Source organism: Pseudorca crassidens, chromosome 2 (assembly GCF_039906515.1).
Source record: "Pseudorca crassidens isolate mPseCra1 chromosome 2, mPseCra1.hap1, whole genome shotgun sequence".
NCBI lineage: Eukaryota > Metazoa > Chordata > Mammalia > Artiodactyla > Delphinidae > Pseudorca > Pseudorca crassidens.
In genome coordinates, this window is record NC_090297.1 from 144,175,567 (window position 1) to 144,202,815 (window position 27,249).

At 39.9% G+C, this 27,249-nt stretch overlaps 1 protein-coding gene across 15 annotated transcripts in view; it reads left to right on the top strand.

Moving 5' to 3' along the window:
* Window positions 1-27,249, top strand: part of LOC137219843 (uncharacterized) — a 146,434-nt gene that overhangs the window by 39,302 nt on the left and 79,883 nt on the right. For 10 of the 15 annotated variants that reach the window (XR_010941271.1, XR_010941272.1, XR_010941274.1 and 7 more), the window contains exons 1-2: window positions 2,460-2,586; window positions 3,774-3,924. The exons of 1 other annotated variant lie outside the window; for it this stretch is intronic. Coding sequence is in view for 3 of the 14 variants with exons in the window: in XM_067729003.1 (XP_067585104.1) it covers window positions 2,479-2,586 (108 nt within the window). In the remaining 11 variants the exon portion in view is untranslated. Of the gene's footprint in view, window positions 1-2,459; window positions 2,587-3,773; window positions 3,925-27,249 lie in introns of those variants that run through there. 4 more of the 15 variants (XM_067729003.1, XM_067729011.1, XM_067729005.1 and 1 more) reach the window with 2 other exon arrangements.

Sequence of the window (27,249 nt, forward strand, 5' to 3'; positions counted from 1 at the left end):
CAGACCCAGGATTCCTGCTCCTTTCTTTGCTAGGGCTGTTTGCTGGAGATCACAATCCTTCCACATTAGTGGCCAATTACATTTACGGCTCTTAACAACATTTAATGGGGCTTTGGGGATAGGAAAATGATGGGAAGTAAAGGCTGGGAGATAAAAAAATCAAAACCTGAAATGACACACAAGATCTTGATTACAGAAGGTTTAAAAATGGCAGTCCAACTCATCATGTCGTTCCATTGGGAAGTGTTCCTAGGTTTGAGGAGGAATAAACCCCTCACCTATCTTGAGGCTGGATGGGAAGGAGAGGAAAGGAGAAGAGGAAGTAGTCAGAGGTCCTCAGAAATTGTATTCTCCAATCTGCCCTACAATTTTATCTCTATTTATTTCAAGTCACTATTTGTCTTCCCTCCCATCATGTATATGATGTATTACAGTTTCTCACACACATATATGCTCACTGTTCCACCTGAGGCTCATAACAGAGGTGTGATCCATGAGAAGAGCAGCGAGCTGGAAGTCAAGTGATTAGGACTCTACATAACAGGCCATGTGACCGCAGGCACATCACCTCACCTGGACCTTAGTCCCCTAGTTGTAAAACAAGGGCTGGCCTGGTTGGCCTGAAGGTCTCATACTGCTCTAAGCTTCCTTATTTGTGCGTCCAGACCCAATACAGAGGGAGAAGCCACTGCCCACAGCTGAGGCTGCCTGTGGTTTTTTCCATCTTCTGCCAAGGCTGCGATGGGAGCACACACAAGGTGTTTGGTCACAGGCTCCAGGAAACCTGGAGAACAGGAAGAGCAGTGGGCAGTGACTTCAACAGCATGATCAAGGGGAAAGGCGCAGGGGACACAAAGAGAAGAGAGCTTGGTGGTGGCTGGAGCCCTAGGATGCGGGGAGAGGGGTCAGTTCTAAATGTCACTGAGGGGTGAGCTGGGGGGAGGAAGGTACTCCTGGTAGATCTGGCAGGTGTAGCCTGAGGATGGGCTTGTGACACTCAGCCAAGGACCAGTAATGATTGTCAGAAGGTAACAGTGGCTTCATTTCCAGTACACAGGCAGCATTATTTTGCTCAAAACTTTAAGAAGCTGTTGTCATCTCATTTGTTCTTGGCATGACTATACTGTTCCAATAGGAAATTTTCTGTTGCTTTATAGAGAGGGGATTATGATGGAGGAGAAACAAGGTTTCTTCTGCACTTGGCACTAGTGTGCCAGGCCAGGGCGCAGTAAGCAGGATGTCCTCTCTAGTTTCAAGAGAGAAAAAAGTCAAGGGTGGGTGTGGCAGGGCTGGGACTAGGGTGCGGTGAATGAGGTGCCTAGGGCGAAAACCTCAAGAAGGAGGCACTTGCTCTCAGGGTCCTGCAAGTACAGGACAGGCACTTGAGAGGGAGTGCCCTTCTCACTCACCTGACTGTCTGCCAGGCCTTGAGGCCCAGCCCTCCTGCTCTGGGCATCTTCAGGCAGGGGTTACTTGTGAGTTACTTGTTCAGAAGCACTGGGATTGCACTAAAGGGTGAAAGCTGTTCTATGGGACTCAATACACCCAGAACAAAACATACATTTCACAGCTCACCTTTATCACCAGAAACATTGACTTGGAGTACAGCTGACTTGGAAGTGACTTTCAGTTTGCTAGTCTTTAGCTGTGTAACCTAGGGAAGCATACTTAACCCTGCTGTGCCTTGATTTCCTTCCTCATCCGCAAAATGGGAACAATAACATCCACCTCAGAGAGGAGATATGGGAGGGAGGATAACGAACATATCTGCCACATAGTAAACCTCAGTGAATTGTTAGCTCCCTGTGAGGATGCGATAGTGCTGAATGATGAAGCACTGGACAGGGTTCCTACCTCTGGGAGCTTCCACAGGCAACATAGGCATAAAAGGAGGATTGGATACCAAAGTTCACAAATTTCACATCTAGAGTTTCTTGTTTCAGGTCACACAACTAATGAGAGAGTTTGGATAGAGTCACAAACAGTGACAAAAGGGCCAAGCTGGCCCAAGTTGATGAATTACATCAATAAACATTCAAACCACAGCCTTTCTCATCAGTAGAGGTGTAAGCCTATGGGCAGGGTCTATAAGTGAAGGGGTAGGAAGTCAAGGGCCACGGAAAACTTCCTGACTTTTGGGTCAAGATCAGATTCTGGTTAATCAAGGAGGGCTTCCAGGAGGAGGTTCTGGGGCTTCTGGGAGCCTCCAATGAGGCTCAGTTGCTCTCGTTTTTTCATCCCTATCTCAACAATCAACTTTTCTCAGTAGAAAGGGATATAAAACGGGCTCCGACTCTACGGATGGGTGATTGGGGTCATCTCCCCACGTTTTTCACGATCTGAGGACTGGTCCCTTTAAGGCATCGAAACTCAGTGAACGTTCTACGGCCGGCCTAGCGGCCTTCCCGAGGCGCGCTTACGTCACCTTTCGGGGAAGCGGCTGACGTCAGCGCGTCCTCGGCGGGTGGGGGCGGAGCCATGACTCACCCGGCCGGCGGCCCTGGCCCGGCTGCGCAGAGTGCACGTGAGCGCGCGTCGCGCTCGTTTCTAATTTTAGCTCCGGCGGCCCTGGTGGGGTCCGGCGAGGTAAAGGCGGGCAGAGGGGACATGGGGGCTGGGGGCGCGGTTTTCCCGGTCCCTTGCTGCCCCAATGTTGGTCCTCGTGGAGGACGGGTCCCGGCCCGAGCCGCTGGAACGCCGGCGCTTCCTTAGGCCAGGGCGAAGGGTCTCGTCCGCGTGCCAGCCCAGCCCTGAGCTCACCGTAGGCGTTCAATAAACGAATTGGGGTTCCCTCCTAAATGCGACTCGGGACTTCCCAGAGAGGGCTAGGGTTCTGTAAAGTTCCCTGGTGGATGGGGTGCGGTGTGGACTGAAGTCAGAACAGGAGCGGGGCTCGGCGAGGGCTCGGGCAGGCGGTGTGGACCGAGCCCATCGGGGCGTCGGTCCTAGGTGACCTCGGTGGGGCGGTCGCTCAGCCTTTCTGAGCGGGGCCCCGGGCTTGTCCGGCGTCGCCAACAGTGGTTTGGGGGGGGCGGCCGGGCCCCCACTGAGCCGCCGTGTCTGAATCAGTGGCAGTGGTAGGGATGGTGCCTTCGGTGGTGTGAAGACTGTCCAGGGGTCGGGCTAAGCACAGAGGCCTGAAGGTCACCGGTTGAGGAGACAGCGCCCAAAACAGGCGCTGCATCCTGAGCCCCGGGAGTACCGAGGTGACCTTCCAGGAATCAGATAAAAGCTTCGTTTTAAAGGAAGCAGGGCCAGACGTCTTATAAAATCGACACTTTCCCGTTCTTTGGGGCGGGGGGAGGCCGGAGGCGGGGAGGGAGTTATGGAAAGAAGCTGTCAGCGTAAAGTGAACTACAATTTTGACTTTGCAGAGCGGTCTGACGTATCACAGTGACCTGCATTCTGTTGGTGTGGCATCCTCAGGTTTCACAGGGATTGTCTGTGTAGGCAGCTTATAAAACAGTGTTCAAGGAACCTTTGACCTTATTAGGTGAAGGGTGTTAGATGTTACAAAAGAATATTAAATAGAATGATAAACTGGGAATGTCAGATGGTAGTAGGGGAACATTTTCTAATTGTTGGATCATTCAAATTTGTAGTGCAAGTTTTTGAAGGCTATAATCTTAAAAAAAAAAAAACCTTTTCATATGCCCTTTTCTTAGAAAGAAATGGTGGAAAGTTGTGGAATAAAGGTAGCTTTTAGCATTATGACATGAATGAATGACAGAAATCCATAAATCAAATGTGTAGTTTTCATTTCTTTTTTCCAGAAATACCACATTGGCCTTGGTAAATTGGAGATTTTTCAGATATAAATATGGAAACTGCAAGAGTTTAGGGCATTATTCCTTATTCGGTATCCATCTTAACAGTTTAAAAAGGACTAACAGTTTACAATCCAACAACTGAATACATCCAGAGGTATGTGTAGTGTTTTATATTGTTCTATAGCAACAATAGTCTCTCTGTCCTAATTTTGGGGAGTTGCTACCACATATTCCTCAGTGTAATGCGTATTTGGGGAGGGACTTAAATTGAGCAGGTGTGAATGATGATGAATCATGTTCTCAAACTGAGCTAATTTCCCTTTGTGTGGGTTATTGTTGTGTGTGTATATAATAGATTATAAGAACCTGAATGTAAAGTTTTCATACTCAGAAATTAAGGTTTTTAGTCTGGAAATTGAGTTCTTGCTTTAAAAATACTAACCTTGGAATGGACCACCTGCATCCTGAAGACAGCCTGTTAGCGTTTCTGTGAAGTCTTCCCTTTCCCCAAGTTGTCCCTGCTTTCTTTGAGTCACATCTGTTATTCGGTTGTTCACTGTGCTGTGATCGTTCACTTACGTGTTTCTCCCACTAGACTAAACTCTTGGGGCTATGAACTAGTATCTATCTTTGTATCTCTAGCATCTAGAATAGGGCTAGCATGTAGTAAGAGCTACAGTTTTTGTAGTTTTGTTTCATTGAGTAAATGTGAGTTTTCCAAACCAGATTGCCCATTTGGGGAAGGGAGAGTTTTTTTTTATAGTTGAGAGGACTGGGCAGTGGACCTATATTGCTGCTGTAGGGGACATGGTTCCCTTCTTTTCCAGGCCCACCTTAACCTCTCCCCCAGTCCCACCACCACCACCCATGAGGAAGGAGCCAAGGCAAATAAAACCAACGACCAGACTCTTAAGTTATTTTGGGATCTCAGTAGTGTGCTGTAGTTTTAGATGCAAGATGATAGAACTTTGTCTGCTCTCCAGGCCAGAACTAATCCACACACTGGCATTAGTCAGGTTCTTTTCACAGAGGAATTGGCCAGTCTTTACTCTTTTAAAAAATGGGAATTTCAGAACCTCCACTGCATCTGTGGATAGTTAAGACTGGTTGCTAAATGAAATGTTTACATTTGAAATGGAATCAGTTTCTGCACAATGATATTTCATGCTTATCCTGAGAAAAGATTTAAGAATATAAAATGAAGATATTATTCTCTTCCTTAAAATTGTCAAAAGGAGGGGATATTTACAATAAAGCGTTACTAGCCAAAACTCTTAGTAAACTGGAATTGATGCCACACTTAATTTTATGAAAGGCTGACAGCAAAATAAATTGCTATGAGAGATTTAGTTTTGAAAATACATCATGCATTACAGTGATTACTAGTATTTTCTGTAAAAACTCAGTACCACTGCGACATCCTAAATCAGAAGGGCCACATTTTTACATCCACTGTGTTTAAGTCAAGAAAAAATGATGTATATTTGGAAGATTTTTTAACAAGATTTTTTTTTTTTTTTGCTGTACGCGGGCCTCTCACTGTTGTGGCCTCTCCCGTTGCGGAGCACAGGCTCCGGACGCGCAGGCTCAGCAGCCATGGCTCACGGGCCCAGGCGCTCCGCGGCACGTGGGATCTTCCCAGACCGGGGCACGAACCCGCGTCCCCTGCATCGGCAGGTGGACTCGCAACCACTGCGCCACCAGGGAAGCCCTTTTAACAAGATTTTAATTAGGGTTTTAGAAAGTGGTTCAGCTGAATTTTCCCATACAAAGAGTTACATGAGAGAGATGAAACAGAGAAGTAGCTTTCGTGATAATAGGGGAGAACACTAGAAGGAAAGAACAAGGGACTCTTTGCTGTTGACTAGGTAAAGCTTTGACAATTCCTACACATGTTCCTACCACCCTCACCAAAAATACATCTTTAGGTCCTGTTTTACCTGCATTTTTTCCTCAAAAGAGAGCCTTCTGTAATAATAATAAAAATAATGTCGACAACAAGTTCTGTTTATTGATCACTATGTGTCAGATACTGTGCTCAATGCTTTGTGAAATTATTTCAGTTAATCCTTGCTACAATCCTGTGCTAAATGGATTTTTAATTATTTCCATTTTATAGGCTCAGGGAGGTTAAAGGGCTTGCTTAAGGTCACATAGTTATTAAGAAACAGCCATGATTTGAACCCAGGTTGTGTTAGGGTTCTCCAAAGAAACAGAACCAATAGGATGTGGATATATGTGTGTGTATATATAATATATACATATATAGAGAGATTTATTATAAGGATATAAGGAATTGGCTCATTTGCTTATGGAGGGTGGCAAGTCCCAAAATCTGCAGGGAGAATTGCAATCTGGAGACCCAGGAGAGCCAAAGGTATCATTCCATTCTGGGTCCAAAAGGCGGGAAAAAGCCGATGTTCCAGTTTGAAGGCCATGAGGCAGGAAGAATTCCCTCTTACTCGAGGAGTCAGCCTTTTTGTCTCTTCAGGCCTTCAACTGACTGAGGGCCACCTACGTTATACAGGGCAATCTACTTTAGTCGTCTACCAATTTAAGTGTTCATCTCATTGAAAACCCACCTCACAGAAACGCCCAGAATAATATTTGACCAAATATCTGGTTAATAAATAAGTTATCATTCAGATCCATTTGATTTCCAAAGCTCATGCTTTTAATGTTATTTCACAATGTCTCCCTCCCACTCTAGGTTTCGCAAAGTAGCTTTAACCCTGGATCTTTTCCCCTCTCACCTGGAATGTCTATCAAAGTTCACCCCACTCATACCAGATGAACACCTAATTAGTGCAGGTGTTTGAATGTCAGTAACCAACACAGAATCCCTTTCCCAACAGCACACACAACACAGCCATTTTCTTCCTTACAATAACTTCCCAGCCTCCTGATTATACTCCAAGCGTTCTGATTTTCTATGCATGTAACTCTGAACTAATTCCCACCACACTAGCAAGTCTTACCTGACTCCTTCTTCATCCTCTTCCTTGACATCTTTGAAGACACCAAGCCCTGATGGTACAGCCCAGCGAGCCCGTGAGCTTCCCTTCTCTCAGCTCCCTCCTTAGGACCAACCTTTCTTATCGTTTACTCTTGACTCCTGCCATCATTGTCACTGTCATTTTAGAACTCTCACCTCTACCCCTCCCCCCAAAAGAAGGAACTCACTGCGGGGATTTCACTTGGTTGAGTCTTGTGAACCCACATCCCAGAGATTGCTTATTTAAAAGTACTTCCATGATCTATGTACTTTTAATAAATACTGTTTATTAAATTTATTTACTTGGTTACCATTTTAGAAAGAATAAAAATTCTTAGGGTAATTTTTGCCTAATTGGCACTGTTCTCCTGCATCCTAGGACATCTTATACAGTTATCGTGGATATCATTATGCCAGTCCTTCAGCATTTTTTCATGAACAGTTTCAGAGCATTTGTTTTTAGCAAGTTAATTGTCCTTTAATATCCAGATAGTCATTTCTAACAAAGTAATGCTTTGCATACTTTCTGTCTCATAGATATTTATGCTGTTTTTCATTGTTACGTATTATTAAGATAAAAACATTAGAAAACATTCAAAAAAACACATGGACAAAATCAGATTTTTATTGACATTCAAGAGATACAGTCAAGCCTGACAAGCTTTTAAAACTGAAAATTTTAAGACAGATTTTGGAAGATGAGCTGCTTTGAGAGAGGGCAGTTGTTACAGAGAGTTGTCACATATTATCACTTAAGGGATAGTTCATTCTTCCAAAAGTTAATTTACCGAGCACAACACACTTAAAAGGGTATTTTTATCAAAGCCACAAATAAAAACACATTCCTCTCCCATATTAGAAAAAAATCAGGTATGTATTTTTTGATTGACAGTTGACATCTGCCACAGATATATTACTTTAATCAAGGCAAGAGAACTCTTCTTGTTAAACAGTGTATTTCTTATAGGTTTTCCAGGGCTTGGAATTACATTACCTCTCCTAATTTAAATTGACTTGGTGGCCTTTGGTATGTCTGGGAGAATAAAAACAGGGGGTATTAAAGTAGGAATCATAAAAATCTGAGAAGTTTGATGTGTAATTTGGTACTATTTTTACAAGCCAAATTCCAGTGGCAGTGAAGTGACTTTGGTCTCTAAAACAATTCTGAGGCTGGGTCCTTTGTAAATAGTTTCTTGGGTGTATTTGCTTCTATTGAAGCTTTAATAAAGAAGAGACATCACTTAATTACCCTTTTCTGTGTTCTTAATAGTGTTTTTTTAAAACCCAGTTTTGTTGAAAACAATCATTTCTTTTTCTTTGCCTTTTTTGGAAGCTGAGCTACAATTATGTTTTAGAACGCAGTTGAATCTATCAAGTAATGAAGCTAACTGGTAATTTTTTGTCCTTAAGTATTAAATGAGGAGTTTTCAGCATACTATGTAAGCAGGATTTATGGTAGTATTCTGGAAGTTTAAATCTTTGAAATTTTTAAGAGACTTAGATTGTAATTTTCTGAGATTTAAAAAAAAATAGCATTGCTTTAACAACATTATGGTTATAATAAATGTTTTACAATCCAAATCCTTATTTTTAAAAAATATAACATTTTAATATCCTATTTTAAAATATTGATATATTTATTGAATTATATAACATTGGATTATTAGCATTATAAATAAATACAAAAATTTACTAGACCTGCTTTACTTATAAAAATAAAATTGGTCTTGTAACCTAAATTGTAAATTGTGTTTTAAATTTTGTTTTATTTTTAGCTGGGTAGTTAAGAGTTCAGGCTTTTTTTTTTTTTTTAAGTCGGGTGTGTACTGAGGTAATTTACATGTAATAAAATTCATCATTTTAGGTATAAAACCTATGAATTTTGACAAACACAGTCATATAATCATTTCCACAATAAAGGCAGAACATTTCCGCCACCCCAGAAAGCTGACTTGTGCCTGTTGTAGTCAATCATTTTCCTGAAAATAGAATTTAAAAGTAAATTAATGAAATAAGACTTTAAAAAACATAGCTGGTACACTGGTTTGGGGGCCATTATTGTAAGCTGGATGATAACTTTAGTGGGAAGGAAAATGTAATGGAAACAAACCTAAGATTTTTAATATATTACTCTAAAATGACTGGGTAGAAGTGTTACAAACAAAACATAAAGGACTGATTTTATTGTGTTTTAGTCCATCTCCCTGATGTATGTTTACTTTTCTTCACTCTATGTCCATCTCCCCAAATATCCTGATGTGCCTAAATCCTTAAGACATTTTCTCTTGCAAGCTTGTATTTTAGTCTTTTCAGTGAATATTAAAAGTGGAATATTGTTTCTGCCCACCTGAAATAAGCAACGGCAAGGACCATGTCATCTTCATTTGTTTATTACCATCTCTTCCATAGAAAAGAAGCTGAAATATTTGTTAAATGGATGAAATTTTACTTTCACTTGGATGGTTTCAAGCTGAGCAGAGAGTGATCTGGGAATGACTTGGATTTTCTCAAGTAAATTTTGAGAGTATTGTTAATACTAGATTAAAACTTAAAACTCATTTAAAAACCTAGGTTTTAGAGTTGGATCTAAATTTGAATACTGCCTTTGTCATTTAGCTATGAAACTTCAGGCAAATTCATTTCTCTTAACATTGGTTTTCCTATCTATAAAAGTCAGAATAAAAAAAATGAAACAAAATACATGTCTCATTAAAACTCTATGAGGGGGCTTCCCTGGTGGCGCAGTGGTTGAGAGTCCGCCTGCCGATGCAGGGGACACGGGTTTGTGCCCCGGTCCGGGAAGATCCCACATGCCGTGGAGCAGCTAGGCCCGTGAGCCATGGCCGCCGAGTCTGTGAGTCCGGAGCCTGTGCTCCGCAATGGGAGAGGCCACAACAGTGAGAGGCCCACGTACTGCAAAAAAAACAAAAAAACCCAAAAAAACCCAAAAAAAACAAAAACCCTCTATGAGGGAGAATTTGAGATTAAAGCACTTGGCACAGTGTCTTGCTCATAGCTTAATTCTTTAAAAAAATTTTTTCATTGAGGTATAGTTGACTATAGTTGTGTTAGTTTCAGGTGTACAGTGAAGTGATTTAGCAATATGTATATTCTTTTTCGGATTCTTTTCCACTATAGGTTATTACAAGATATTGAATATAGTTCCCTGTGCTATATAGTAGGTCCTTGTTGTTTATCTATTTTAAATATCTTAAAAAATATGTTTGTTTATTTATTTATTTGGCTGCACTGGTCTTTGTTGCGACATGCGGGATCTAGTTCTCTGACCAGGGATCAAACCAGGGCCCCCTGCGCTGGGAGCATGGAGTCTTAGCCACTGGACCACCAGGAAAGTCCCTATCTATTTTATATATACTAGTGTGTATCTGTTAATCCCAAAGTCCTAATTTATCCCTCGACTACCTTCCCCTTTGGTAACCATAAGTTTGTTTTCTATGAGTCTGTGAGTCTGTTTTTGTTTTGTAAATAAGTTCATTTGTATCATATTTTAGATTCCACATATAAGTGATATCATGTAATATTTGTCTTTCTCTGTTTGACTTCATTTAGTATGATTATCTCTGGGTTCATCCATGTTGCTGCAAATGGCACTATTTCCTTCTTTTTATGGCTGAGTAATATTCCATTGTGTGTGTGTATATATGTGAATATATATATATACACACACACACACACACACACACACACACACACACACCCCACATCTTCTTTATCCATTCATCTGTTAATGGACATTTGGCTTGATTCCATGTCTTGGCTATTGTAAATAGTGCTGCTATGAACATTGGGGTGCATGCATATTTTCAAATTAGAGTTTTTGTCTTTTCCAGATATATGCCCTGGAGTGGAATAGCTGGATCATATAGTAACTCTATTTTTAGTTTTTTAAGGAAGCTCCATACTGTTCTCCATAGTGGCTGCACCAATTTTCATTCCCACCAACACAGTGTAGGAGGGTTCCCTTTTCTCCACACCCTCTCCAGCATTAATTATTTGTAGACTTTTTGATGGCCATTCTGACTGGTGTGAGGTGATACTGCATTGTAGTTTTGATTTGCATTTCTCTAATAACGATATTGAGCATCTTTTCATGTGTCTGTTGGCCATCTGTATGTCTTCTTTGGAGAAATGTCTATTTAGGTATTCTGCCCAGTTTTTGATTGGGTTGTTTGTTTTATTGATATTAAGCAGTATGAATTGTTTGCATATTTTGGAAATTAATCCCTTGTTCACGTCATTTGCAAATATTTTCTCCCAGTCTATAGGTTATCTTTTCATTTTGTCTATGGTTTCCTTTGCTGAGCAAAAGCTTTTAAGTTTAATTAGGTTCCATTTGTTTATTTTTGCTTTTATTTCCATTACTTTAGGAGATGGATCCAAAAAAATATTTTTGTGATTTATGTCAAAGAGTGTTCTGCCTGTGTATTCCTCTAGGAGTCTTATAGTATCTGGTCTTACATTTATGTCTTTTTAAAAAAATTTTATTTATTTATTTTTGGCTGCATTGGGCCTCATTGTTGCACTGGGTCTTTGTTGCTATGTGTGAGCTTTCTCTAGTTGCGGCAAGCAGGGGCTACTCTTCGTTGTGGTGTGCAGGCTTCTCATTGCAGTGGCTTCTCTTTTTGTGGAGCGTGGGCTCTAGGTACGCGGGCTTCAGTAGTTGTGGCGTGTGGGCTCAGTAGTTGTGGCTCGTGGGCTCTAGAGCACAGGCTCAGTAGTTGTGGCACACGGACTTAGTTGCTCCACGGCATGTGGGATCTTCCTGGACCAGGGATCAAACCATGTCCCCTGCACTGGCAGGTGGATTCTTAACCACTGCACAACCAGGGAAGTCCACGTTTAGGTCTTTAATCCAGTTTGAGTTTATTTTTGGGTATGATGTTAGAGAATGCTCTAATTTCATTCTTTTACATATAGATGTTTAGTTTTCTATTTGTAGACTTTTTTTGTTGTTGTTGTTGTTGTTTTTGGCGGTCCGCAGGCTTCTCACTGTTGTGGCCTCTCCCGCTGCGGAGCACAGGCTCCGGACGTGCAGGCTCATCGGCCATGGCTCACGGACCCAGCTGCTCCGTGGCATGTGGGATCATCCCAGACCGGGGCACGAACCCATGTCCCCTGCATTGGCAGGCGAACTCTCAACCACTGCACCACCAGGGAAGCCCTATTTGTAGACTTTTTAAGATGGCCATTCTGACCTGTGTGAGGTGATACTTCATTGTAGTTTTGATTTGCATAAGAAATATATTTTTAAAATAGATTTTGAGCTAACCTTTAGAAAGATAAATTTTTGTGCTATTATCTCTTTTGTGTCCAGTAGAATATGTTTATTTACACATAAATAGCTAAATCACTGACATCCTAAAATTCAAAACCTTAAAAGTAGACTTCTGTTTGTATAGTATTATTAACTGTTCTTTTCCAGGAAGCTTATTAATAAGATTATTTTTCAAAGTAATAAACTGCCTGCCTGCCACTTACAGGCCCGTTATTACTGTGCTAGCATTTCTGTTGTCTTTAGGAGAGTCTAGAAATGTTTGAAATTGAAGCCTGGAAAATGCCACGGTAGTCCGATAGAGTCCTTGGTAACATTTTTATTCTCACCTGAAGTAAATTACTATATATTAAATGGAGATTCAATGAAATAATATTTCTTCACAGTTATATCTACATTTAGCATTGCTATAAAAACATATCTAGCCAGTTTTTTTATTTTTCATGACTACTATTAATTTTTGGCTCTCTTTAAAAATAGAAAAATGTTTTTCGCAAATTTAATATGACTTATAAACAATGGTCTCTGAAGTACTGATTGACATATTCCTGTAACTATAACTCATAAATTTAGAAATAATCTTTGTAAGTGAGAAAATGTCACAGATTTTAAAGAGCTTTTTCCTTTGTAAAGTTTTCCCCAAATTTAGCAAACTATTATGACTTCAGAAAAATCTATACATTAAAAATTTTCAGGAGTGACATCAGCAAGATGGCGAAGTAGGAAGCCCTGGACCCTTCTTCCCCTGCAAACAAACACACCAATTCAGCAACAGTTCATGAACAAATTCACTTTGTGAGAAATCCAGAAATTAAATGAAAGGCTCTTGTACCCTGGCTGAGTGCAAAACCAGGCTCACCTAAGCCAATAGGGAGATTCAGGACACCTTCTCACCATCATCCCTGCCCCCAGCATAGTGCCATATAATCAGGAAGAGACCCCATAGCTCCCAACTTCTCCCAGGAAAGGGAAGGCACTGGTTTGTGTATCCAGCACCCCAGCTTTTCAAAGGGGGCTCCCCAGAGGACTGGCTTCTGTTTTGCAGGTCTTGGAACTCTGGGGGGTCTGGTACAGTCTAGCTACCCGATGGAGAATAGAGACAGAGGCTTGGGCTGGTAGATGTCATAGATCCTTTTTCCTCCTCAGCATAGAGTGAACAGATGAAATATTCTAGCTCTCATCTACCCCTTGGGAGGGAAAGAGTAGATCCATGTGTACAGAGAACCAACTTCTCTGGGGTTGATCAAAGAACTAGAATCTGTCTTGCCAGTCTTGGAACTCTGATAGATCTGATGCAATCTAGCTGCTTAGGAGAGAATGGAGATAGGCTGTGGTTTGGGCTAATAGATACAATTGCTACCCCTGGCACAGCACAGAGCAAGTGGACAAAGCTGTAACTTCCTGCTTCTTCTTGGAGAGGGAAAGCGGTGGTACAGGTCCCCAGAATCTCTGGAAGGGCTGACTGATGGGAGTCTTCTCTTGTACAGGGCCAGTCCATGAGGACTGGGAGAGATGCCTGCTTTGTCTATGCACATACACCAATATAGAGAGACAAGGAAAATGAAGAATTAGGCAAAGGTTTTCCAAACAAAGGAGCAAGATAAATCTCCAGAAACCAACCCTAACTAAATGGAGTTATATATTTACCTGACAGAGAATCCAAAATAACTTTCATTAATGATGCTTACTGAGGTCAGGAGAAAAATGCATGAACAACGTGAGAGTTTCAGCAAAGACACAGAAAATATTTGAAAGTACCAAACAGAAATCATGGAACAGAAAAACACAATGATTGAACTGAAAAATTCACTAGAGGGGTTCAAGAGCAGAAGAAAGGATCAACAAACTCAAAGACAGGTCATTATTGGAAATAATTCAGTCAGAGGAGGAAAAAAAGAATGAAAGAGAGTGAAGAAAGCTTAAGGGGCTTAGGGGACTTATAGGATAATCAAATAGATTAATATACACATTATGAGAGTCCCAGAAAGAGAAGAGATGGGGAGAGAAAGGACCAGAAAGCTTATTAAAAGAAATAATATCTGAAAACTTCCCAAATCTGGGGAAGGAAATGGATGTCCAGATCCAAGAAGCACCCTGCCCCCCCCAAAAAAAGATTAAGATAAACCCAAAGAAATCCACACTGAGACACATTGTAATCAAATTGTCAAAAGTCAAAGACAAAGAGAATTTTGAAAGCAATAAGAAAAAAGTAACTTGTCACATATAAGACTATCAGTGGATTTTTCAGCAGAAACCTTGCAGGCCAAAAGAGAGTAGAGTGATATATTCAAAATGCTGAAAGAAAAAAAAGAAAGCCAACCAAGAATACTCTGTTCAGCAAAACTGTGCTTTAGAAATGAAGGAGAGCTAAAGATTTTCCCAAATAAAAGCTGAGGGAACTCATGACTTCTAGACCTACCTTACAAGAAGTGCTAAAGGGAATTCTTCAAGTTGAAATGAAAGTGTGCTAAATAGCAACATAATAGCATAAGAAAGTATGAAACTGTGGTAAACATAAATGTAAATGTAATAAATGTAAAAAATAATAAAGATACTTAGATATAAATTGTGACAACAATAACATAAAGTGTGTGTGGGAGATGTTAAATTATGCAGTTTTTGTATGTGATTGAACTTAAGTTGTTATCACCTTTATTTTTTAATTTTTTAACTTTTTTGTTCTGACAGAAATATTTTTCTCATAAAGTGTGACCAGTAGTATGCTACTGTGATTTAAAAATTTTTTTTATTAGATCTTTATTGGAGTATAATTGCTTCACAATACTCTGTTAGTTTCTGTTGCACAACGGAGCAAATCAGCCATATGCATACACATGTCCCCATATTCCGTCCCTCTTAAGCCTCCCTCCCATCCCCCGATCCCATCCCTCTAGGTCATGGGAAAGCACTGAGCCGATCTCACTGTGCTATGCTGCTGCTTCCCACCAGCCAACTATTTTACATTCGGTAGTGTATATATGTCGATGCTACTCTCACTTTGCCCCAGCTTCCCCCTCCCACGCCATGTCCTCAAGTCCATTCTCTATGTCCACCTCTTTATTTCTGCCCTGCAACTAGGTGCATCAGTACCATTTTTTTTTTTAGATTCCATATATATGTGTTAGCATATGGTATTTGTTTTTCTCTTTCTGACTTACTTCACTCTGTATGACAGACTCTAGGTCCATCCACTTCACTACAAGTAACTCAATTTAGTTTCTTTTTATGGCTGAGTAATATTCCATTGTATATATGTGCCACATCTTCTTTATCCAGTCATCTGTTGATGGCCATTTAGGTTGGTTCCATGTCCTGGCTATTGTAAATAGAGCTGCAATGAACATTGTGGTACATGGCTCTTTTTGAATTATGGTTTTCTCAGGGTATATGGACAGTAGTGCGATTGCTGGGTCATATGGTAATTCTATTTTTAGTTTTTTAAGGAACCTCCATACTGTTTTCCATAGTGGTTGTATCAATTTACATTCCCACCAACAGTGTAGGAGGGTTCCCTTTTCACCACACCCTTTCCAGCATTTATTGTTTCTAGCTTTTTTGATAATGGCCATTCTGACCAGCATGAGGTGATACCTCATTGTAGTTTTGATTGCATTCCTCTAATAATTAGCGATGTTGAACATCTTTTCATGTGCCTCTTGGCCATCTGTATGTCTTCCTTGGTGAAACGTCTGTTTAGGTCTTCCACCCATTTCTTAACTGGATTGTTTGGTTTTTGGTATTGAGCCCCATAAGCTCTTTGTATATTTTGGAGATTAATCCTTTGTCTGTTGTTTCATTTGCAATTATTTTCTTCCATTCTGAAGGTGCTCTTCTTGGCTTCTCTATGCTGTGCAAAAGCTTTTAAGTTTAATTAAGTCCCATATGTTTATTTTTGTTTTTATTTCTGTTACTCTAGGAGGTGGGTCAAAAATGATCTTGCTGTGGTTTATGTCAAAGATCTTTCTGTGGTATATGTTTCCTCTAAAAGTTTTATAGTATCTGGTCTTACATTTAAGTCTTTAATCCATTTGGAGTTTTTTTGTGTGTGTGTATGGTGTTAGGTAGTGTCCTAATTTCATTCTTTTACATGTAGCTGTCCAGTTTTCCCAGTACCACTTACTGAAGAGGCTGCCGTTTCTCCATTGTATGTTCTTGCCTCCTTTGTCATAAATTAGGTGCCCATTTGTGCGTGGGTTTATCTCTGGACATTCTGTCCCTTACCATTGATCCATATTTCTGTTTTTGTACCAGTACCATACTGTCTTGATTACTGTAGCCTTGTGGTATAGTTTGAAGTCAGGGAGCCTGATTCCTCTAACTCCGTTTTTCTTTCTCAAGATTGCTTTGGCTATTTGGTGTCTTTTGTGTTTACATACGAATTGTAAATTTTTTGTTCTAATTCTGTGAAGAATGCCATTGGTAATTTGATAGGGATTGCACTGAATCTGTAGAGTGCTTTGGGTAGTATAGTCATTTTCACAATATTGATTCTTCCAATCCAAGGACATGGTATATTTCTCCATCTCTTTATGTCATCTTTGATTTCTTTCATCGGTGTTTTATAGTTTTCTGAGTACAAGTCTTTCACCCCATTAGGCAGATTTATTCCTAGGTATTTTATTCTTTTTGTTGCAATGGTAAATGGGAATGTTTCCTTCATTTCTCTTTCTGATTTTTCTTTGTTGGTGTATAGGAATGCCAGAGATGTATGTGCATTAATTTTGTATTCTGCAACCTTACCAAATTCATTGATTAGTTCTAGTAGTTTTCTGGTGGCATCTTTAGGATTTTCTATGTATACTATCATGTCACCAGCAAACAGTGACAGTTTTACTTCTTCTTTTCCAATTTGTATTCCTTTTATTTCTTTTTCTTCTCTGATTGCTCTGGTTAGGACTTCCAAAACTATGTTGAGTAAGAGTGGCGGGAGTGGACATCCTTGTCCTCATCTTAGTAGAAATGCTTGCAGTTTTTCATCATTGAGTATGATGCTTGCTATGGGTTTGTCATATATGGCCTTTATTATGTTGAGGTAGGTTCCCTCTATGCCCATTTTCTGGAGAGTTTTTATCATAACTGAGTGTTGAATTTTGTCAAAAGCTTTTCTGCATCGATTGAGATGATCATATGGTTTTTATTCCTTAATTTGTAAATGTGGTGTATCACACTGATTGATTTGCATATATTGAAGAATCCTTGCATCCCTGGGATAAATCCCACTTGATCATGGTGTATGATCCTTTTAATGCGCTGTTGGATTCTGTTTGCTAGTATTTTGTTCAGGATTTTTGCATTTGTGTTCATCAGTGATATTGGTCTATAATTTTCTTCTTTTGTGATGTCTTTGGTTTTGGTATCAGGGTGATGGTGGCTTTGCAGAATGAATTTTGGAGTATTCCTCCTCTGAAATTTTTTGGAAGAGTTTGAGAAGGATTGGTGTTAGCTCTTCTCTAAATGTTTGATAGAATTCGGCTGTGAAGCCATCTGGTCCTGGACTTTTGTTTGTTGGAAGATTTTAAATTATGGTTTCAATTTCATTACTTGTGATAGGTCTGTTTATATTTTCTAATTCTTCCTGATTCAGTCTTGGAAAATTGTACCTTTCCAAGAATTTGTCCATTTTTTCATGGTTGTCCATTTTATTGGCATATAGTTGTTTGTAGTAGTCTCTTATAATCCTTTGTATTTCTGCAGTGTCAGTTGTGATTTCTCCTTTTTCATTTCTAATTTTATTAATTTGCATCCTCTCCATTTTCTTCTTGGTGAGTCTGGCTAAGGGTTTATCAATTTTGTTTACCTTCTCAAAGAGCCAGCTTTTCGTTTATTGATCTTTGCTATTGTTTTCTTTGTGTCTATTTCATTTATTTCTGCTCTGATCTTTCTTTCTACTGAGTTTGGGTTTTCCTTGTTCTTCTTTCTCTAGTTGTTTTAACTGTAGGGTTAGATTGTTTATTTGAGATTTTTCTTGTTTCTTGAGGTGAGATTGAATTGCTATAAACTTCCCTCTTAGAACTGCTTTTGCTGTGTCCCACAGGTTTTGGGTTGTTATGTTCTCATTTTCATTTATTTCTGTGCATTTTTTATCTCTTCTTTGATTTCTTCAGTGATCTCTTGGTTATTTAGTAGTGCACTGTTTAGCCTCCATTTATTTGTGGTTTTTACAGTTTTTTTTTTCCTGTAATTGATTTCCAATCTCATAGTGTTGTGGTCAGAAAAGATGCTTGATGCTACTTCATTTTTCTTCAATTTTCTGAGGCTTGATTTGTGACCCAAGATGTGATCTATCCTGGAGAATGTTCCATGTGCACTTCAGAAGAAAGTATATTCTGCCACTTTTGGGTGGAATGTTCTATAAATATCAATTAAATCTATTAGGTCTATTGTGTCATATAAATCTTGTGTTTCCTTATTTATTTTCTGTTTGGATGATCTGTCCATTGGTGTAAGTGAGGTGTTAAAGTCCCCTACTATTGTGTTACTGTCGATTTCTCCTTTCATGGCTGTTAGCATTTGCCTTATGTATTGAGGTGCTCCTATGTTGGGTGCATAAACATTTATAACTGTTTTATCTTCTACTTGGATTGATCCCTTGATCACTATGTAGTGTCCCTCCTTATCTCTTGTAACAGTCTTTATTTTAAAGTCTATTTTATCTGATACAAGTGTTGCTACTCCAGCTTTCTTTTGATTTCCGTTTGCATGGAATATCTTTTTCCATCCCTTCACTTTCAGTCTGTATGTGTCCCTAGGTCTGAAGTGGGTCTCTTGTAGACAGCACTTATATGGGCCTTGTTTTTGTATCTGTTTAGCCAGTCTCTGTCTTTTGGTTGGGGCATTTAATCCATTTACATTCAAGGTTATTATTGGTATGTATGTTCCTATTACCATTTTCTTAATTGTTTTGGGTTTGTTTTTGTGGATGTTTTTCTTCTCTTGTGTTTCCCACCTAGAGAAGTTTCGTTAGCATTTATTGTAAAGCTGGTTTGGTGGTGCTGAATTCTCTTAGCTTTTGCTTGTCTGAAAAGCTTTTGACTTCTCCATCGAATCTGAATGAGATTCTTGCTGGGTAGAGTAATCTTGGTTGTAGGTTTTTCTCTTTCATCACTTTAAGTATATCCTGCCACTCCCTTCTGGCCTGCAGAGTTTCCACTGAAAAATCAGCTGATAACCTTATGGGGATTCCTTTGTATGTTATTTGTTGTTTTTCCCTTGCTACTTTTAATATTTTTTCTTTGTGTTTAATTTTTGTTAGTTTGATTAATATGTGTCTTGGTGTGTTTTTCCTACGGTTTCTGCTGTTTAGGACTCCCTGTGCTTCCTGGACTTGGGTGACTATTTCCTTTCTCATGTTAGGGAAGTTTTCCACTATAATCTCTTCAAATATTTTCTCAGACCCTTTCTTTTTCTCTTCTTTTTCTGGGACCCCTGTAACTTGAATGTTGGTGCATTAAGTGTTGTCCCAGAGGTCTCTGAGATTGTCTTCAATTCTTTTCATTCTTTTTTCTTTATTCTGCCCCTTGGCAGTTATTTCCACCATTTTGTCTTCCAGCTCACTTACTCATTCTTCTGCCTCAGTTATTCTGTTACTGATTTCTTCTGGTGTATTTTTCATTTCAGTTATTGTGTTGTGCATCTCTGTTTTTCTTTTGTTCTTCTAGACCTTTGTTAAACATTTCTTGTATTTTCTCAATCCATGCTTCCATTCTATTTCCGAGATTCTGGATCATCTCTGCTATCATTACTCTGAATGCTTTTTTCACGTAGATTACCTATTTCCTCTTCATTTATTTGGTCTAGTAGGTTTTACCTTGCTCCTTCATCTGTGACATTTTTTTTTTTTTTTTATGAGTGGGATTATGTTCCTGTCTTACTGGTTGTTTGGCCTGAGGCTTCCAGTGCTGGAGTTTGTAGGCTGTTGGGTAGGGTAGAGCTGGGTCTTGGTGCTGAGATGAGGAACTCTGTGAGACCTCACTCTGATGAATATTCCCTGGGGTCTGAGGTTCTCTGTTAGTCCAGTGGTTTGGACTTGGAGCTTCCACTGCAGGAGCTTCAGCCTGACCCCTGGCTCATGAGCCAAGGTCCTGCAAACTATGTGGGGTGGCCAAAAAGTAAATAAATAAAAAATAAAAGAGAACAATAACAAAGTAAAAAATAAAATTAGGCTAGGAAACTAACAGATATGTTAGAAACAATATAAAAATATAGATGAATCAACAACTGGAAGGTATATCAGTACCACAATAGTAAGAAAGAGGAGGGAAAAGAAAAAATAATTGGGGGGGGAAGGGCTTGGCTGTGGAGGGCGGGGCCTAAGCAAGGGCAAGTTTTGGGCAGTGGGAGGGGCCTATGCTTAGGACCCACAGGGCTGGAAAAGGCCCTGGGGGCTGTGGGGGTGGGGCTTAGGCTTAAGGAACAGAAGGGGCTCAGGCGTGCTCCCCACCCCTGGTCTCAGAGGGCAGGGGACCTCACCTGGGAGCCCAGCAGGCTTCCTGGGCTCGAGTGGTCAGGGCAAACGCCCTCCTCTCCTCTCCTGCTCCTCCAGTCTGAGAGGGCCCCTCCTGCTTGCATCTCCTGATCTCCCCGGCCTCCCTTCTATGCCCTCAGGACCAGGGTGGCCAGAGGGGAGGGCCTTGGAGGTCAGGGGGGCTGGCCTGGTAGCTCAGCAGGCTCCCAGGGCCCCAATGGGTGGAGCAGATGCCTTCTGCTCCTCTCTCACTTCTCCCAGATGGCTCCTCGCACCTGCCTCTCCTGATCTCCCTGGCCTTCCTATAATGCCCCCAAGAATCCACTGTAAGATATTTTACGTAAGCGCCAAGGTAACTGCACACAGCTTAAAAATTCCTATAGAAGTTACAGAAAAAAAGAGAAAAGAATCATGGCATACCAATACAAAAAATCCAAATACAAAGGAAGACAAAAAGAGAGGAAAAAACAGACAAAAGAGTTACAGGACTAACAGCTAACAAATGGCAATAGTATACTTTCCCCTATTAATAATTATTTTAAATAAAATGGCACAGAGTAGCTAAATGCATTAAAAAAAGAAAGACTCAGCTATGTCTGTGTACAAGAAAGTCACTTTAAGGCTGAAAATGAAGGGAAGGAAAGAGTATTCCATGCAAATGGTAACCAAAAGAGGGTGGTGGTGGTGGTGGTGGGGTGCTATACATATATCAGAAAAAATAGACTTTAAGTCAACTGTCACAAGAGACAAAGGATATTATATAATGATTAAAGGGTCAATCCCCTAGGAAGATATAACAGTTATAAATATATGCATCCAACATCAGAGCACCTTACTATATAAAGAAAACATTGGCAGAAATGAAGGGAGAAATAAACAGCAATACAGTAATCATAGGAGACTTCAATATCCCATTTTCTGGATAGAACATCCAGATAGAAAATCAGTAAGGAAACAGAAGAGTTGAACAACACTATGACAAATGAAACTAATAGACATATACAGAACATTCTACCCAAAGCAGCAGAATACACATTCTTAAGTGCACACAGATCTTTCTCCAGGATAGATCGCATGTTAGGTCACAAAACAAGTCTTAGCAAATTTAAGAAAATTGAAATTGTGTCAAGTTTCTTTTCTGACCACAATGGAATGAAACCAGCAATCAATAGTGGAAGGAAAACTGGAAAATTCACAAATACAAGTTTCCCTCACTATCTGAAACTATAGTGTTCCTATGAAACCTTTTGTAAGCCAAAATGGTGTAAAGTGAAGAAGCAGTTACCTTAGGACACATCTTGATAATGGATGCACAAAGTGAATTAAGATAAAGCACAGATGCTCACAGGCACAGTTCAAAGCTGTGGTAGTTTGATGTCAAGATGCTGAATAAAGTTTACAGGGAAGAAGCTTTGTGGTGCCTCTCTCACTGCTTGGGGTGCGCACTGCCTCTGTAATGGCTCACTGAAAAACAAGTGCTGAATGCTATTTTCACTTTACGTTTTTTTGTTTTTGTAAAAGTGAAAACCCCCTTCAGATTTCTTTAGGTTAGTGAAAACAAGTACTAATGTAAGTCTTTCATAAAAGTGAAGTGGTGTAAAGAGAACTTTCAAAAAGTTGGGGATACCTGTATGTGGAAATTAAACAGCACATTCTTGGACAGCCTTTTGGCCAAAGAAGAAACCAAAAAAGGAAATTAGAAATACCTCAAGATAAACAAAAATGTAAATAATATACCAAAACTTATGGGATGCAGCAAAAGAAATACTAAGAAGAAAGTTCATAGTGATAAATACTTACATTAAAAAAGAAGAAAGATCTCAAATAAACAACCTAACTACACTTCAAGGAGCTAGAAAAAGAATAACAGACTAAGCCAAAGTCAGCATAAAGAAGGAAATAAACATTTTATCAAATAAACAAAAGAGAAAATAGAAAAAAAGAGAAAAGTCAGTGAAACTACAAGTTGGTTTTGTTTAAAAGATAAAATTGATGAATCCTCAGACTAAGAAAAAAGAGAAGAGTCAAATAGATAAAATCAGAAATGAAAGAAGAGACATTACAATTAATGCTACAGAAATAAAAAGGACTACAAGAAACTACTATGAATAATTATATGCCAACAAACTGGATTACCTAGAAGACATGGGTAAATTCCTGGAAGCATACAATATACCAAGACTACGTAATGAAGAAATAGAAAGTCTGAACAAACTCATGATTGGTGTGGAGATTGAATCAGTAATCAAAAACTTCCCAACAAGTTTGGTTTCACTGGTGAATTCTACCAAACATTTTTTATTTTTACAGCATAAATTCCTTTTATTTATTTATTTTTATATCTTTATTGGAGTATAATTGCTTCACAATGTTGTGTTAGTTTCTGTTGTACAGCAAAGTGAATCAGCTATAAGTATACATATATCCCCATATCCCCTCCCTCTTGAGCCTCCCTATCCCACCCCTCTAGATCATCACAAAGCATCGAGCTGATCTCTCTGTGCTATGCAGCTGCTTCCCACTAGCCATACATTTTACATTTGATAGTGTATATATATATCAGTGCTACTCTCTCACTTCGTCCCAGCTTCCCCTTCCCACACCGTGTCCTCAAGTCCGTTCTCTACGTCTGTGTCTTTATTCCTGCCCTGCCTCAAGGTTCATAAGTACCGTTTTTTTTTAGATTCCATATATGTGTATTAGCATACTGTATTTGTTTTTCTCTTTCTGACTTACTTCACTCTGTATGACAGACTCTAGGTCCGTCCACCTCACTACAAATAACTCAGTTTCATTCCTTTTTATGGCTGAGTAATAGTCCATTGTATATATGTGCCACATCTTCTTTATCCATTCATCTGTCGATGGACACTTAGATTACTTCCATGTCCTGGCTATTGTAAATAGAGCTGCAATGAACATTGTGGTACATGACTTTTTTTTTTTTTTTTTTTGCGGTACGCGAGCCTCTCACTGTTGTGGCCTCTCCCATTGCGGAGCACAGGCTCTGGACGCGCAGGCCCAGCGGCCGTGGGCCACAGGCCCAGCCGCTCCGCAGCATGTGGGATCTTCCCGGACTGGGGCACGAACCCGTGTCTCCTGCATCGGCAGGCAGACTCTCAACCACTGCGCCACCAGGGAAGCCCCATGACTCTTTTTGAATTATGGTTTTCTCAGGCTATATGCCCAGTAGTGGGGTTGCTGGGTCATATGGTAGTTCTATTTTTAGTTTTTTAAGGAACCTCCAGACTGTTCTCCATAGTGGTTGTATCAATTTACATTCCCACCAACAGTACAGGAAGGTTCTCTTTTCTCCACACCCTCTCCAGCATTTATTGGTTGTATATTTTTTGATGATGGCTATTCTGACCTGCGTGAGGTGATACCTCATTGTAGTTTTGATTTGCACTTCTCTAATGATCAGTGTTGTTGAGTATCTTCTCATGTGTTTGTTGGCAGTCTGTATGTCTTCTTTGGAGAAATGTCTATGTAGGTCTTCAGCCCATTTTTGGATTGGGTTTGTTTTATTGATATTGAGCTGCATGAGCTGCTTGTATATTTTGGAGATTAATCCTTTGTCAGTTGCTTCATTTGCAGATATTTTCTCCCATTCTGAGGGTTATCTCTTCATCTTGTTTATGGTTTCCTTTGTGTGGAAAAGCTTTTAAGTTTCATTAGGTCCCATTTGGTTTTTTGTTTTGTTTTGTTTTTGTTTCTTGTTGTACATGGGCCTCTCAGTGTTGTGGCCTCTCCCATTGTGGAGCACAGCTCCGGACACACAGGCTCAGCGGCCATGGCTAACGGGCCCAGCCGCTCCACGGCATGTGGGATCTTCCCGGACCAGGGCACGAACCCGTGTCCCCTGCATTAGCAGGCGGACTCTCAACCACTGCACCACCAGGGAAGCCCCCATTTGTTTATTTTTGATCTTATTTCCATTACTGTAGGAGGAGTCAAAAAAGATCTTGCTGTTATTTATGTCAAAGAGTGTTCTGCCTAGGTTTTCCTCTAAGAGTTTTATAGTGTCTGGCCTTACATTTAGGTCTCTAATCCATTTTTTTTTTTTTGTGGTACGCGGGCCTCTCACTGTTGTGGCCTCTCCCATTGTGCAGCAGAGGCTCCGGACGCGCAGGCTCAGCGGCCATGGCTCACGGGCCCAGCTGCTCCGCGGCATGTGGGATCCTCCCGGAATGGGGTATGAACCCGTTTCCCCTGCATTGGCAGGTGGACTCTCAACCACTGCGCCAACAGGGAAGCCCTCTAATCCATTTTGAGTTTATTTTTGTGTATGGTGTTAGGGAGTGTTCTAATTTCATTCTTTTACACATAGCTGTCCAGTTTTCCCAGCTCCACTTATTGAAGAGGATGTCTTTTCTCCCTTTTATATTCTTGCCTCCTTTGTCAAAGATAAGGTGACCATATGTGCGTGGGTTTATCTCTGGACTTTCTGTCCTGTTCCACTGATCTATATTTCTGTTTTTGTGCCAGTACCATACTATCTTAATTACTGTAGCTTTGTAGTATAGTCTGAAGTCAGGGAGCCTGATTCTTCCAGCTCCATTTTTCTTTCTCAAGATTGCTTTGGCTATTCAAGGTCTTTTGTGTTTCCATAGAAAATGTAAAATTTTTTGTTTTAGTTCTGTGAAAAATGCCATTGGTAGTTTGATAGGGATTGCATTGAATCTGTAGATTGCTTTGGGTAGTGTAGTCATTTTCACAGTGTTGACTCTTCCAATCCAAGAACATGGTATATCTTTCCATCTGTTTGTATCATCTTTGATTTCTTTCATCAGGGTCTTACAGTTTTCTGCATACAGGTCTTTTGCCTCCTTAGGTAGGTTTATTCCTGGGTATTTTATTCTTTTTGTTGCAGTGGTAAATGGGAGTGTTCCTTGATTTCTCTTTCTGATTTTTCATTGTTAGTGTATAAGAATGCAAGAGATATCTGTGCATTAATTTTGTATCCTGCTACTTTACCAGATTCATTGATTAGCTCTAGTAGTTTTCTGGGTACCAAACATTTAAAGAAGAATTAATACCAATCCTTCTCAAACTCTCCCTAAAATTGAAGATTAGGGAACACTTCCAAATTCATTTTGTGAGGCTAGCATTACTGTGATGCCAAAGACAGATGAAGATACCACAAGGAAAAAAAAAAGAACAACTAAATGAAATATCCCTAATGAATATAGATGCAAAAAATCCTCAATAAAATACTAGCAAATCAATCCAACAGCACAGAAATAAATCTATGCATATACAGTGAACTGAATTTGACAAGGATGCCAAGAATACCATGGCGAAAGGATGGTCTTTTCAACAAATGGTGCTGGTAAAACTGGATATCCACATGCAAAAGAATGAAGTTGGACCCATCTCTTACACCATACACAAAAATCAACTCAAAATGAATTAAATACTTAAATGTAGGACCCCAAACTGTAAAACATCTAGAAGAAAACAGGGGGAAATCTTCATGGCATTGGTCTTGGCAATGATTTCATGGATATGACACTAAAAGCACAGGCAGCAAAAACATACATACATACAACTACATCAAACTAAAAACTTATGCACAACAAAGGAAACAATCAACAGAGTAAAAAGGCAACCTACAGAATGGGAGAAAATATTTGCAAACCATATATCTGATAAGAGGTTAATCTGCAAAATATATGTGATAGTTAATTGTGTCAACTTGACTGGGACAAGAGATACCCAGATAGCTGGAAAAGCATCATTTCTGGGTGTGTCTGTGTGGCTGTTTCCGGAGGAAATTAGTATTAGAATCAGTAGTGTGAGTAAAGAAAATCTACCCTCACCAATGTGGACAGGCATCACCCAATCCATGGAGGGCCTGAATAGAGCAAAATGTGGAGGAAGGGTGAATTCCTTTCTTCTTGAGCTGGGACTTCCATTTTCTCCTGCCCTTAGACATCAGAGCTCCTGGTTCTTAGACCTTTGGACTCATACTGAATTATACACCAGCTTTACTGGTTCTCCAACTTGCAGGGGGCACATTGTGGGACTTCTTGGCTTCCATACCCATGTGAGCCAATTCCTATAATGAATCTCCTCATATGTATCTATCTGTATTTGTATCTATATATCTGTATCTATATACTATTGGTGCTGTTTCCCTGGAGAATCCTTAATAATACAATATATAAGGAACTCCTACAACTCAATAGTAAAAAACTAATAACCTGATTAAAAAATAGGCTAAGGATTTGAATAAACAGTTTTGCAAAGAAGACATAAAAATAGCCAACAGACATGAAAAAATGCTCAATGTCACTAATCACTAGGGAAATACAAATCGAAACTACAATGAGCTATCACCTCACGCCTTTCAGAATGGTTATCATTTAAAAAAACAAAAGATGAATGTTTGTGAGGATGTGAAGAAATTGGAACCTTTACATACGGTTTGTGGGAATGCCAAATGGTGCAGCTGCTGTGGAAAACGGTATGGAGGTTCCTCAAAAAATTCCCAGTAGAACTACCATATGATCCAGCAATCCCACTTCTGGGTATCCAAAAGAATTGAAATCAAGATATCAAAGAGCTATAAGCACTCCAGTGTTCATTGTAGCACTATTCACAGTAGCCAAGATGTGGAAACAACCTAAACTTGTTCATCAACAGATAGATGTGATACATATATACATATGTAATGGAATACAACAGATAGATGTGATACATATATACATATGTAATGGAATAC